Source organism: Lissotriton vulgaris, chromosome 10 (genome assembly GCF_964263255.1).
Source record: "Lissotriton vulgaris chromosome 10, aLisVul1.2, whole genome shotgun sequence".
Taxonomy (NCBI): Eukaryota; Metazoa; Chordata; class Amphibia; order Caudata; family Salamandridae; genus Lissotriton; species Lissotriton vulgaris.
The window spans coordinates 74,317,211-74,332,198 of record NC_141698.1 but is presented as its reverse complement, the minus strand read 5'-3'; the positions used below and the strand labels follow the sequence as shown (position 1 = coordinate 74,332,198).

At 43.7% G+C, this 14,988-nt stretch overlaps 1 protein-coding gene across 1 annotated transcript in view; it reads right to left on the bottom strand.

Annotated features, from left to right (window-relative positions):
• CHTF18 (chromosome transmission fidelity factor 18) overlaps positions 1-14,988 on the bottom strand; it is a 314,022-nt gene that overhangs the window by 211,142 nt on the left and 87,892 nt on the right. Inside the window, exons 12-13 of the mRNA XM_086940533.1 lie at positions 10,550-10,643; positions 8,526-8,624 (exon numbers count right to left, since the gene is read on the bottom strand). Of these exons, the coding sequence (XP_086796659.1) occupies positions 8,526-8,624; positions 10,550-10,643 (193 nt within the window). The remainder of the gene's footprint in view (positions 1-8,525; positions 8,625-10,549; positions 10,644-14,988) is intronic.

Genomic DNA, 14,988 nt, shown 5'->3' with positions numbered 1-14,988 from the left:
TCCAACTGCCTTTGTCTGAAGATTGTTCAAAGACTTTTCTGCTGGTGGACACTCTGCTGTTCTTCAAGCCAGGACCCATGACAAGACTGCGCCAGGTGAGAAGAATCGTGCTGCATCTAGGTCCCTGTGCTTTTCCAAAGAACTGCAACTCCATGGTTGTGCATCCTTCGAGTCATCAAAGACTCAGCCTGCATCCTAGTCTGAAGTAATCTCCCTTGAAGTGAAGGAGTCACTTACCTGCATCCGCAAGCACCTCAACGACCGGTTTGCTGATCCTGTTGTCCCACGGACATCGCCCGGCTTTGCAACACAGGTGGTGGGTTGATGGTTCTCCAGAGGACTGACCAGTGTTGGGAGACTATAATCCCTCTCCAGCCAACTTAGACTGCCTCCCTGTGCACTGAGTCAGTTGGCGTTAGCAAGGCCTTTTGGCTCTCTTCACAGAAGATCTTCAAGTAGCCTCTGCCTTCATCAATGTCTACCTCCAAGCACGTTATCTGGCCTGCAACCTCTGCATCGTGGAACTGCGTCTGTGTGTTGCATGGGCTTCCTTGCGACCTCCTGTGCCTGCTGCCAGAGAGTCCTCGAGAGGCCTCCATCAACTCCTGCTGGCTCTCCTACATGCTGAGGGCTGGCCCTAACCTACCTCTGCTGGGTTAGTCTCACAGACCTTGCTGGTCTGCAAGTAAGCATCGTCTCCCGCAAACCATAGATTGCGTTGATCAATACTTGTTGGTTGTCCTGCCAACCAAAGAACTTCCTACACTCCTCTACCAGCGTCAAACAGCTTGTGAAAGGCTCCTAGGCTCCTACAACATCACCTGGTCTCCACAGCTGTTTGTTCTACTACGTGCTACACCAAACACCTTCAACCAGGGCTGTTATTGTGCTCCTGGGCATTTATGGGGGGGTTTGGACTCTGTCCCCTATGCATTCAGGTTCTTCTCGTCTGGATTCTTCGTCCTGGTTCCACCTCCCTGGTCCACCAGATGCTGTAGCTTCTGTACTTCCACTATCCTCTATTGGCATCTACAGAGGAATCCGAAACCATTTCACCCCTATTCACCCAGGCTCCCTGGTGCAGGTATCCTTATCTTCTGGGTATCCATGGGTGGTGTGACTCTCCAAACTTCCTTGATCCAAGTAGTTTCTTCAGGGTCCCTTGGGAAGGCTCCTAGAACTCCAATTTTCCAACCACGACTTACCCTGTGTTGTACTATGGATATCTGATCCTGTGTACCCACTCTGCACCCAGGCGCCTTGGGGACCCTGGCTACTCACCTTGGGTGGTTCCTTGCTTCCCCTGGGGTCCTCCAACCTTGGGTACTAGTCCCGTTTTGGTACTCACCTCGTATCTCAACATTTAGTATATGGTCTGGCCCCCCGGTTGGGCCCTATGTGGTTTTTCTATTCTACATACCTCTTTTCTAAGTAAACTTGGCCTGTAATTGATATCTCTGCGTAGGAGATATACCAAGTTAGTGTTGAGTGTGTATTAATAAATATAAAGTATCTTTCTACTCACCTGGTGTGGCTCTTTCTTGTGTGAAAAGCTTACTGACCGACACAGTGGTACATGCAACTGCTTTACACCCACCTGGATAAGCCTCCGCTGCTCTCCACAGCTACCCCTTGAGAGCTTTGGTTTTCAGGGACCTAACCACTATCACTAAGGGTTGCCTGGACTCAGTGCCTTACCATAGGTGGACACAATACACTGTTGAGACCAGCCCCAGAACAGAACCTCTTTCTTGAGGAATAAAAGTACTTCTCCTCCGATGTCATTTTTAGTGTTTTTCTTTGGAAGATTTATTGGTAAAAAGTTTCCCGGAAGGTGACTTACCTTGGGATGAGGTAGTGCACTTGAGGATCTCCTGACAAGTCTAAAAAATAACCTGGCCTCTAACTCCTTGATGGCCTTCGGATGTATGAGGGTGAAAAGACTCACGACCACTGCGTCATGTCCTGACACCAGACAACACATACAGTTATCGTGGGCATCCAGAAGGGACATCATCTTTCTGCACTGTCTGCATAGCTTGAAGGTTGAGGCCAGCTGGGGAGACATCTGACCTAACCACTGACTAAAGCAGAGAATTGTGTTGCTGCAACACAGAGAGTGCTTTGGATTGTGTCAAGGTTGGCACAGAAAAAAACAAGCATTTGCAATGCAATAGGTCTTGCATTAGCAAAGTTTAAATTTGTTGGTATTGTAAATGGCATTGTCTTTTATGTATTTCTCTTTAAAAGCGTCCATGGTGCATTATTTATTCTACTTTTATGTAGCACTATCTTCCAATGTTTTAGACGTCGCAGTGCTAAAAGTAACAGCTGTTACAGAAAACGGTTGCTTTAGTAACTGGGTTTTAATAATGTAATGAATAAACGTTTGTATTGTCGAAATAAAATCTGCCATCGGAAATAACAATGCCTTTTTTTTAAAAAACATAAATAAAAGGCATTCTAATTTAAAATTGCAATAGCTTAAACTCTACTAACTGCGAGAGCTATTGCATTGTAAATGCTTTTTTATTTTTGATCTCATCGCCACCTTGCTCATCCAAACACAGTGTCAATAGATCATAAGAACTGTGATGAAAGGGAATTCCAGAACTGACAAGGACGTCCAGATTTGAAAATCACTTTAGGGCCATACAAATGGGAGGAATGCACTACACAAAAGTAGTAACACAACATGCCCCTTTTCTGTAAAGAAACGTACAGATTGTAAACACAGAACTACTCAAACTCCACTCAAAAGCAGAAACACAAATTGCAGAAAATGCACTATTGTTTAATGTCCTCAGAATATGTTGACCATCTGCGAACACCACATTTTTGGTATTGTTGGCAAAGTGTACATAGATACTGGGGACCTGGAGAGAGGGACAGTGTCAGTCTCTCTCTCTCTCTCTCAAGAACATTATGTGAATGAGGTGGCTTGGTGTACCCCAAGTAGACGCAGGAACTGTATATACTGCAGTATCAGCATCACAGGATAATTAAGGACAGACAAACAGTCTTACTGTAAATACTGTCTCATCTGTACTCCAGACACAAAGCAAAAGCTATGGAATTTTTCCACCTCCAAACGCATCACAGGCTAAATAAAGACTGGCAAGCTGGCTTACTGTAAATACTGGCTCATCTGTAATCCAGACACAAAGCAAAAACTATTCAATTTTTCTAACTCCAAACAAACACGAACCCCGTATTTGTATTATATGCTCATTGTAGCCAGACATGCATGCAGTTCACTGTTTGCAGTATCCCTGTGTATCAGGTACTCTTTAAACACATGCAGGCATACTGTAAACAGTGTCCAATTTGTACCACGTGATTAGAACCTAAGCAATGTACGACAGGAGGTACATGCTTTGTACAGGGGGCCACCCCAACTGCAACCACTGCACGTTTTTATTACCTGTCTGGTGTAGGGAGATGGTCAGGTAGGGAGGGATGCTCGGGATTCCCTGGTATGTTAAGCAGTGACTATTATAGGAGCCAACTTCTTTTCAATTTTACACAAGGCTCATTGTAGAGCGTATACTTTTACTAACTAGACCTTACAAAAAAAGTACTGGTACAGAAGAGAGAACACAGTTCGGACGGGTAGAGTAGAGAGGGTAGTGTACTATTAGGGTGGGTGGGCTAGGAGCCAGGTGGCCAGAGGGAGGAAACGGGTTATGATTGGATGCAGCGGCAGAGCCCTGGGTGCGAATGAAGGTAAGAGGCTGGGACAGCAAAACAGAGTGGGGGGAGGGAGTAAGTGATTCAAACTATGGACGCAAAGCCTAGCGCATGCGTCTGTGTGCGCGGTGAGGGGTTCAGGGTTACAGGCATCAGAGCCGGGTATGCACAGAGATACAGTGCAAGGCTACAGAGCAGACTGGTGAAGCCGGTCAGATGTGTGGCGCTGAGGAAGCGGGAGCGGTGAGCGGGCACGGTGCTGTTTTTAAACAAGCCTGTCAGAGGTCCGTGAATTCTGCTGCTTCAGTCTTTTCTGCAAACAAAACAGGTGATGGACAGAATGTGGATCAATGTCACACATTCACCCCAGTCCAAAGATCTGGGCCCAAATCCATCGTTTTTTTGCACTCCACACCACCCCGGGTTAGACAATGGCGATATGCAAATCAGCTCTGACCCTGTGCCCCATGGGAACAGTCCAGTTGGAACTACAAAAGCCATGTCCTTCCCAGAACGGAATCAAGCATCCGAGGACCGGACCGGTTTCGAGGTAACACCTCTCATCAGCCCGGCTAGCTTGACTCCAGTGGTGTGGAGTGCCTGGGACCCACGTCTGAGCATCCCCAGCGCACTTATGGCGGCAATTGAAAAAAAAACAGGTGATGGACAGAATGTGGATCAATGTCACACATTCACCCCAGTCCAAAGATCTGGGCCCAAATCCATCGTTTTTTTGCACTCCACACCACCCCGGGTTAGACAATGGCGATATGCAAATCAGCTCTGACCCTGTGCCCCATGGGAACAGTCCAGTCCGAACTACAAAAGCCATGTCCTTCCCAGAACGGAATCAAGCATCCAAGGACCGGACCGGTTTCGAGGTAACACCTCTCATTTTTCGTTTTTGGCCACTATAGGTGTGGCAGAGTATACTCAGACATGAGTCCCTTTCTCACTGCACCATCAGGATTCAAGCAAGCCGGGCCGAAGACGGCTGAAATGCCAGAAACCGGTCCCCGGTAGCTTGTCTTCTTTCAGGTGAAGAATTGGCTTGGTAGTTTAGTCTGCCCTGTTCCCATGATGCACTGGGCCAGGGACAGACTGATTTGCATATAGCCAGGTTCTGAGCTGGGATGGTGCAGTGAGATAAATAACGGCGATGGATCAAGCCCTGATCTTTGGACTGGGTAAGAGTGGTCTGCTTAATTCAGACACTCTGTTCATCACCACCCCCTTTTCTGAATCGTTTTTGGCCACTATAGGTGTGGCAGGGTATACTCAGACATGAGTCCCTTTCTCATTGCACCATCAGGATTCAAGCAAGCCGGGCCGAAGACGGCTGAAATGCCAGAAACCGGTCCCCGGTAGCTTGTCTCCTTTCTGGTGAAGAATTGGCTTGGTAGTTTAGTCTGCCCTGTTCCCATGATGCACTGGGCCAGGGACAGACTGATTTGCATATAGCCAGGTTCTGAGCTGGGATGGTGCAGTGAGATAAATAACGGTGATGGATCAAGCCCTGATCTTTGGACTGGGTAAGAGTGGTCTGCTTAATTCAGACACTCTGTTCATCACCACCCCCTTTTCTGAATCGTTTTTGGCCACTATAGGTGTGGCAGGGTATACTCAGACATGAGTCCCTTTCTCACTGCACCATCAGGATTCAAGCAAGCCGGGCCGAAGACGGCTGAAATGCCAGAAACCGGTCCCCGGTAGCTTGTCTCCTTTCTGGTGAAGAATTGGCTTGGTAGTTTAGTCTGCCCTGTTCCCATGATGCACTGGGCCAGGGACAGACTGATTTGCATATAGCCAGGTTCTGAGCTGGGATGGTGCAGTGAGATAAATAACGGTGATGGATCAAGCCCTGATCTTTGGACTGGGTAAGAGTGGACTGCTTAATTCAGACACTCTGTTCATCACCACCCCCTTTTCTGAATCGTTTTTGGCCACTATAGGTGTGGCAGGGTATACTCAGACATGAGTCCCTTTCTCACTGCACCATCAGGATTCAAGCAAGCCGGGCCGAAGACGGCTGAAATGCCAGAAACCGGTCCCCGGTAGCTTGTCTCCTTTCTGGTGAAGAATTGGCTTGGTAGTTTAGTCTGCCCTGTTCCCATGATGCACTGGGCCAGGGACAGACTGATTTGCATATAGCCAGGTTCTGAGCTGGGATGGTGCAGTGAGATAAATAACGGTGATGGATCAAGCCCTGATCTTTGGACTGGGTAAGAGTGGTCTGCTTAATTCAGACACTCTGTTCATCACCACCCCCTTTTCTGAATCGTTTTTGGCCACTATAGGTGTGGCAGGGTATACTCAGACATGAGTCCCTTTCTCACTGCACCATCAGAATTCAAGCAAGCCGGGCCGAAGACGGCTGAAATGCCAGAAACCGGTCCCCGGTAGCTTGTCTCCTTTCTGGTGAAGAATTGGCTTGGTAGTTTAGTCTGCCCTGTTCCCATGATGCACTGGACCAGGGACAGACTGATTTGCATATAGCCAGGTTCTGAGCTGGGATGGTGCAGTGAAATAAATAACGGTGATGGATCAAGCCCTGATCTTTGGACTGGGTAAGAGTGGTCTGCTTAATTCAGACACTCTGTTCATCACCACCCCCTTTTCTGAATCGTTTTTGGCCACTATAGGTTTGGCAGGGTATACTCAGACATGAGTCCCTTTCTCACTGCACCATCAGGATTCAAGCAAGCCGGGCCGAAGACGGCTGAAATGCCAGAAACCGGTCCCCGGTAGCTTGTCTCCTTTCTGGTGAAGAATTGGCTTGGTAGTTTAGTCTGCCCTGTTCCCATGATGCACTGGGCCAGGGACAGACTGATTTGCATATAGCCAGGTTCTGAGCTGGGATGGTGCAGTGAGATAAATAACGGTGATGGATCAAGCCCTGATCTTTGGACTGGGTAAGAGTGGTCTGCTTAATTCAGACACTCTGTTCATCACCACCCCCTTTTCTGAATCGTTTTTGGCCACTACAGGTGTGGCAGGGTATACTCAGACATGAGTCCCTTTCTCACTGCACCATCAGGATTCAAGGAAGCCGGGCTGAAGACGGCTGAAATGCCAGAAACCGGTCCCCGGTAGTTTGTCTCCTTTCTGGTGAAGAATTGGCTTGGTAGTTTAGTCTGCCCTGTTCCCATGATGCACTGGGCCAGGGACAGACTGATTTGCATATAGCCAGGTTCTGAGCTGGGATGGTGCAGTGAGATAAATAACGGTGATGGATCAAGCCCTGATCTTTGGACTGGGTAAGAGTGGCCTACTTAATTCAGACACTCTGTTCATCACCACCCCCTTTTCTGAATTGTGTGGGTATGAAGGCACAGTGAAAACGTGCAGAGAAAAAACAGTGAGTTAAGTAGCAAACAGTGAGCTAACTAACCTCTATACACTACCGGCGTGGTCTGCGGCTCGCGCACTCGCTCACGAAAGTGAAAGCGTAGGGGAGCCCGAGAACAGACGTGCGCGTTCACAGCCTATGTCTGCTAAAGCGCGCGTTCACAGCCATTGTCTGCAATGGGTTTTTAAGCTTGTGCACATCTAATGTCCCACTTCGCAGCCTACACAGCAAAAATAAGTCTCGCTTTGCAAGCAGCGCATAGCGCTGCATCGCTAGGCAAGACCTATAAAGGAACAGACATCATATCGGTTGGCACCTAATATACCACTGTGACGTCACGTCCGAATACTCGGTAAAAACTAGAACTGTGTGGCCTGACCTGGCCTCGCTGTAGAGTAACTGTGGTAGTTGTATAGCACATATCTAGCCAAAAGGCAGCAGAACAGAGTTCAGCGTCAAAGGGAAGAGTACAGTCACTCAGTGATTCAAGAGTTTGCTGGTTTTTGGACTGTTAGTTATCATGATGTAGTGATTATCTGGTTTGTGCAAGTGATTGTGACTAAGATGGATTTACATTGTTAATGAATAACTGCATTGTGATGAGTTATTTTATTTTAGAACAATAGCTTTTTTTCATATCTTGTATAATCTGTTGTATAGTCTCTTTTATCTATTAGAGCGTGCTATTTTACTTTATTCAACATGGCATTTTTTTTAACACAGTGACAGTACCTTTCTTTAACAACCCTTACTTACTAAAGACACAAAGAAACTGATTGGAGGGGTGGAAAATAAATAGGATGTGGGGTGACTGCCAAGGAATGACTCTTAGCGGCTTAGATCATATCCTTGGGAATAAGTCAGTGTTGGGGGACTTTCAGTCAGAGACAGAGCAGATATTTAGAAAGAAAAAAAATGCTTTTCCTTTCTAATCATGGAAAAACTAGATTGGTACCAGAAAATGAGTCCGGCATTTTCAGGAACAATAGAAAATATGCAACTAAACAAGCCTTGCACTTTCATCTGCAATCAAATCCAATATGAAGAAGTTCTTCAAAAATGAGTAGGTTTTACCCATCTCCTATAAAAGTACGGTACTGGGGGATCCGGTTATGCAATCCATAGCAGTACCCTGCTCCCCAGCAAAAATATTCATATTTCTAGAATGGCAGAACTTGCATCATCTTCCCAGGTCATCAAAGGGCAGGGATAGTCAGATCTGTTTCTCACACCTATGTAGCCCATAACAAATTATTAAGTTTAATTTCATGTGACTTTTGAAAACAAATGTCCTGCTAAAAAGCAAATGAGAACTTTGCCATTAGATGTGTCCGCTATCGGGTGTCACCCTGCATCTCTCTAGACTTTTGTGATGTAATCTGTTTCGGGGGAATTGGGAGATAACTCAAATAAAATAAAATAAAATACAATTTAAAGACCATACCGTTAGGCAGCTTGTAGAATAGTCGCAAGAGAAGTCGCCTACCTGTAATGTGTTGATGCATGATCGGATATCGTTGTCTGTTTTCTCACACAGAGCCATGAGAGCACCTGTATCCGCTTTCATGCCCTGAATGCCAGAAATCTGCAGAAAAGCAGAAACAGTGTCTTTCAGTTAGCGAGATATTTACCAACATAAATATACCATGCTTTCCATAAGACGTGCCTGCCTTACTTGCTTCTTATTTTAACATAAACAATGTCTGAAACACAAGGTGCACTGCCAGAAATCCACCAAGTTGAATTGCTTGTCACCATGTTTTAATCAGCAGTGATTCCAACTGTTTAGAACACATGCACTTTCATTCCGCCTAAGCGAAGATTAGGATATATTGGCGACAGAGCACATCTAGGATTAAAGGACATTGACAGCAGCTTGGCTACATGCGCAGGGCTCACATTAACGCCATGCATGGCGAGTTTCATAGCTCTGATCAAGATTATGGTCTGCTAAACAGAGGATTAAAAACTTGTTAGGTTAGTTGGTCGACTTCATCGACTGGCTAAGCCAGGTCGATAAAGAAATTGAGAATCTCAATACATCACATAAAGTTGTGGGTCATCTTGTGTGGTGCTAGGGATTAGAATGACCCTTGGCAACAAGGAATAGGTCTGAAGAATAGCTCAAAGGTGAACTTATTCCAGAAAAAATGGGAGATATCCTGATTTTAATCTACATTTCAAAAATATTTTTAGAAAACTCTACCTTCGTGTTCGTTCTTACTCAAAGTGCAGATTATGGTTCGACTCCTGGTCATATGTGCCTGTGCATGCTTTGATGACTATGTTAAGGGGAAGAATGCATCTGCAGCTTTTGCAATTTAAGGAAAGTTATCAGGCTTTAGCAGAGGATGAGATTCTTTTACTTCAGTTTAAAAAAGATGTTTGGAATCTTTATATATCTTTTTCATACCAAAGTGAGAATCTCAGCCTTGGCAACAAACTTTTGCCCTCTTTTCTTACTAACATTATAAAAGTGAAGACATGGGGTGTGTTTCAAAAAGGAAGTGTTTATTTCTGATTTGCGAAAATGTCAAGTCCATTCAGAAGGGGAGCAGCCCGGAGGCTGAAGACTTCATTCCAACTTTCCTTTAAGTAACTAAAACAAAGCTGCAAAAACAGGAAAGAAGCAGGTCTTCTAGGTTACTGTTTTCCCATAAGATTGAGGAAACATGAACAGAAGGAATTCTGAATTTCGTGAGGATCCTACAATGCAAGGTCTTGCAACAAAAATGGTGGAGCGTACTCTCTGTCAAACTGGAAGTGAAACCAGTGGGGGATGGAAATGAAAAAGGCAAAGAAGGTTGAGGATAGGGAATCAGCTGATTCACCAGTAGAAAATGTGATCAAGTCAGTAGCAGTACATGTGTCCCCAACAAACATTTTCTAACGAGGAAAAAGGTTTAAAATTCCTGGAATACAGGGGATTCGTTGGTGAACAAGTTTAGAGATTATCCTATCCCAACTGTTGCAATTCTTGGTATGGATTTTACAATGTTAAGATCAACTATTAAGGAAACACATTTCCATGGGGGCAGTCCTTCAGCATGGGAGCCTTAAAATCAGCAGTTTAGCTTGATGCACATTCAGATCAGATTACAAAGACTGTCGTTTGAAAGTCAGACTGTCCGAAGACAACAGCCATAGAACGGAGAAACCCATAAAGGATTGGGTAGATTGGCATTCTATAGTTATTTGTTTTGATGCCAAACACATGACTTTGAGGATTCATCAGAGGCTATGAGGGAAGCTTTGGTGTGATGAAGTAGGAGTGTTACTGCTGATTTCTCTGGCACAGATGCATGCTGAAGATACAGGTAGGAGTAATGGTGGCTCCTTCGCATGGAAGGGTACAGTTATGTTGTCTGCAGCTGTCAGAATATTATAACGTTAGGAACAAAGAGGACCTACTCAGAGAAGTTTACAGGCAGCTTCTATTTGCAATGAAACTTGAAATACTAACAATTATCTTTTTTCTGTGCCTGTCATGAAAATAACATGTACACTGACCTCGTATAACCGCTGGACCAGTCTCGAGGGCAATGTCTCTGGGAAATTTAAGATGAATGCTTGCGGCCTCAGTTGCCTCAACGATGGGGCATACCTGTTTAAAGAAATGTTTGAATTATTCATATTAAGCATTCTTATTCATGTCACCCTAAATTCCCCAATCTAACCCTTGAATGCACAGGAAGCAATATCAACATGCTGAACTAATGCACAGGAAGAACCGGAAGCAGCCCTGAACGCAGCAGCTAGCAGATACACAGGATTTTAACATAAGAGACAGGACTGGATGCCAACAACATTTATACACCTTATGTTCTCTCTAAAACCCATGAATTGGAAAGAGGTGACTTTCACCATGGCGATAGGCGATCGCTTGAACCATACTAATAGTCTACAGAATGTTTCTGAAAATATTCCCTAGCTCATAAAGGAAATAAGTCCAATTCCCTTAGTGTATTCAATCCCAAAAACAATCCTTACATAGACAGCGAGTTTAGAATACTATCACCCAACATTGTCAGGGCAACATATGAAAAAAAACATCCTAGAATAATGAGAACTAAATGAATATTTGGCATGTATAAACCCCAGGAAAATATGAAAACTGGAAGCAATCCATGCAATTAATTAAAAAAAAACCTCTCCCGAATACAAATTTTAAAAGATTGCAAACTTCAATCACAACACTTTCCTTCCTATTAAAAAAACACCATGATCCACATTTCAAAATCATACAAGCTCACCCAAACTATTAAGTAAACAAAACATATATTCCACACAGTTAATAGTTGTTCAAAAGGTCTAATACGTTTTTTTACATTTAAACATTTATTCAAAACTCGTATGGGCAATCGTAGCAAAAACGTGGTTTATACATAACACAAGGAACTCCCTCCCCTGATGGAATAGTGTTTCACATAGAGGAGGTAGGGCTGGAATCCAGATTTCAATATTAAAACTGCCTGTTTTGCGCATCCTACCAAAGAAAGCGCACAAGTGGGAACAATGCTTAAATGAATCTGAAATAATGTGAATAGCCCATTTATTCAGGTTTACCACTACAAACAAGGGTCGGGGATGCAAAAGTCACACTTGTCTACAAGAATAAGTCACCCTCCTGATGGGGGTCTGTGTTTTCCATATGCTTGAATCGCTTGGGAGAAGCAACTCCACAGTAAATATTTAGAAAAAAAACAGGCAGTATGCATGTTCATTCCAAATGCTTAGTATCCTTAAAAACCTACCTGTTCTCAAAAGCGCACTAACTCTGCCCTGCAGTCGAACACAGTAATCAGTCACCAGCGCTGCGAGGCCTCCGGGCAGTTATGCGCTATATAAGTGGAATTTTTCATTTCATTTCATTTAATTTCATCCATTCTTTATTCAAGAAATATAATTTTGTAATCATAGTTGCGAGGATGTGGAGTAATGGCCAGAACTATCGACTTTGGAAATGGGGAACCAGGTTTGAGCCTCGGCGTCGGCTCAGCATGCATTGATTCTGGGCAAATCACTTAATCTCCCTGTTCCTACCAACAATTAATGTGCCCTTGTCTAAGGTATCTGGTGCTTGTGTTTAAGTTCGAACTATATAAAACTGCAAAAACAAAAAAATAGTGCTATCATTTTCTGGCTGTGAAATCTCTGGACACCAGGCTTTAGGATGTACAAAGTGCAATGTCTAAGATTCAAGGCACCACTACATAGAGAATGAATTCCTATTCCAAAGATGCTCAGCATTGAATATACAGAATGTTTAAAATCATCAGTTTTTCCATCTTCCACAATGAGAAAGAAATTTGATTACAACAAGAATAGTCTCCAACTGAAGGGTCATTATTTACAACAAACTAGACTCTGCTGATCCTGGTCACAGCATAGTAACTCCACCTATTGCAGGGATTCCAGCACACTGCATTCACTTAGGATAGACTGCAGGAGCATGAAGAGACCTTGAGAGAAGCAAGTCAATGAATTCTGAAGTGCAGGGCTGTATACTACGAGGAACTTGTTGGCAGCACATACTTTACAAGTAGGTTCAGTTCATGTACAGCGAAACGCACTATAATTCTCACTCTAAACACCAACACAACTTGTCAACACCCTTAAACAGCTTTACATTGCCTGGTATAATATAGATAGAGAGCTTGACACCAGAAAAGCATTAGAGCATCATAGCGAAGTATTTCCGACCCAGAGATATGTTATAATGCATAGGTTTTTATTGATGAAACCTAGAAGAATAAGTACTACTGAGCTAAATAGCATTTTAATGGGCAGTTCAGAGGATGGAATCAGCGTGATGAAACATTTCCCTGAAACACACAAACTCTGGAGCTGTTTTTAGCTTTACTCTCCACGTATTCCAAACTTTGAAATTTTACGTACACTCTCAATTGAGTGCTAACCCAATTGGAAATTGGAAGGGGTGCCTTTGGGACACCTTCCCCTTTTTGAATGTTAAAAGAGAAAAAAATAGTCAATTGGAGAACTGCCAACTTTCAGGAGCTGCGTTAAAAGAAAAATTATCGCACAGGTCACCATCACTGTGATGGCATCTAAATGTAATGAATTGCAATATACAACCTACTTCATGAATATTGATGAGGTATCTCGGACTACGACCCACTATAACAAAATATTAGTTGGCTGGAATGGAAGCCCCACTCAAAACACAAACACAGTCCTTGTCAGGGTGATGGCGCGCCGGGTTGGACACAGGGACCAGGGTAATTCTGCTGAACAAATTACCTTCTGGAGTCCAAGGCGAATCTAGGAGCTTCAGGTGGAGGTCTGCGTTGGGGGAGCTGAGAGGAGGTCATTGTATACACGAGGAGCAGGTCAGACATCGCAGACGGTCACTGCTGAAGCGCGAAAAGAGCCAGTTGTGGATGGAGCTTCGCACTGGAAGGCTGTTGCTTCTGAAGCAGACTGAACACCACAAGGAACCAAATCGGTCTATGAGCCAATTGCTTCTGGCCTAACTAACATTGATAACACTATGTCAGTGGGTGATACAGTCACCGTTTAACAAATTACAAGAAGCAAGAAAAAGAAAACACAAGAGCAGTGAACCAAGAACACAAAATGTGGAACTACTTCAAAAAAACTGATCAACAAGATCCAGATCATCTCATCGTGGATAACCATCAAACAGACCAGGTAATCAGTCATATCATTTGGCCGTCCAACTTGTGAATTGGCGGGTCCTTTGATTATCGAGACCACATGCCACAAATTAAGTTGTTGATACTGGATCTAGTCCACAGTTAACTGTGAACCACCAACTGATAGCCAATTATTGATGGTAGAGAGAAATAGTGAAAACACAGTGCAACTAACCAAAGGTGGTGATGTTAAAATAGGGTGATATGTCTCAAACAAACTATTTTAATAAGAAACAAGGCACATCCCCTAATTAAAAAACAGGAACAGCGCAAACAACAGTATTAACCAAATATCTGTCGCAATATGGGCCAACATGTTCCTGCCTACCGGGCAAAACGTCCCTAGGCTTTCATCAGGGCCACTGTTCTTCTACTTGTTGCTACTGTTAAACTATGTGTGTACTAAATAGTGCACCAAATAAAGTTGTGAGAAATTTACAAATAATAAAGGTTGAAAAACAATACAACCTGTACCAACATTTTTGTACTAATCGTCCATGTCAGCGGATGTCAATAACAATCTCTTGGGAAAATAATTCTCCTGTTAATACAGTGTATTACAATAGCCCCAAACATCTGTGCTTCCTTAATATCTTATGTCTTAATCAATGAATCAATAAATATTTCTCATCCAGAATGACAGGAAACCGGACCTCACCTCACCTGGACCGTGCTCAGGTATACGAGGCCCCGCTCTGTGGAACAAGTAGATGCAAACAGGGGGAGACATCAAATATCTACCTCTTTAGTAGAGTCCAAAGATATCTATCCTTACTCCCTGTTATATTAGTCATCTTAATGATTCATTGATTAAGACATAAGATACTTTATGGGGTGTGCCTTGTTTCTTATTAAAATAGTTTGTTTGAGACATATCACCCTATTTTAACATCACCACCTTTGGTTAGTTGCACTGTGTTTTCACTATTTCTCTCTACCATCAATAATTGGCTCTCAGTTGGTGGTTCACAGTTAACTGTGGACTAGATCCAGTATCAACAACTTACTGTGTGGCATGTGGTCTCGATAATCAAAGGACCCGCCAATTCACAAGTTGGACGGCCAAATGATATGACTGATTACCTGGTCTGTTTGATGGTTATCCACGATGAGATGATCTGGATCTTGTTGATCAGTTTTTTTGAAGTAGTTCCACATTTTGTGTTCTTGGTTCACTGCTCTTGTGTTTTCCTTTTTTTGCTTCTTGTAATTTGTTAAACAGTGACTGTAGAACCCACTGATACAGTGGTATCAATGTCAGTTAGGCCAGAA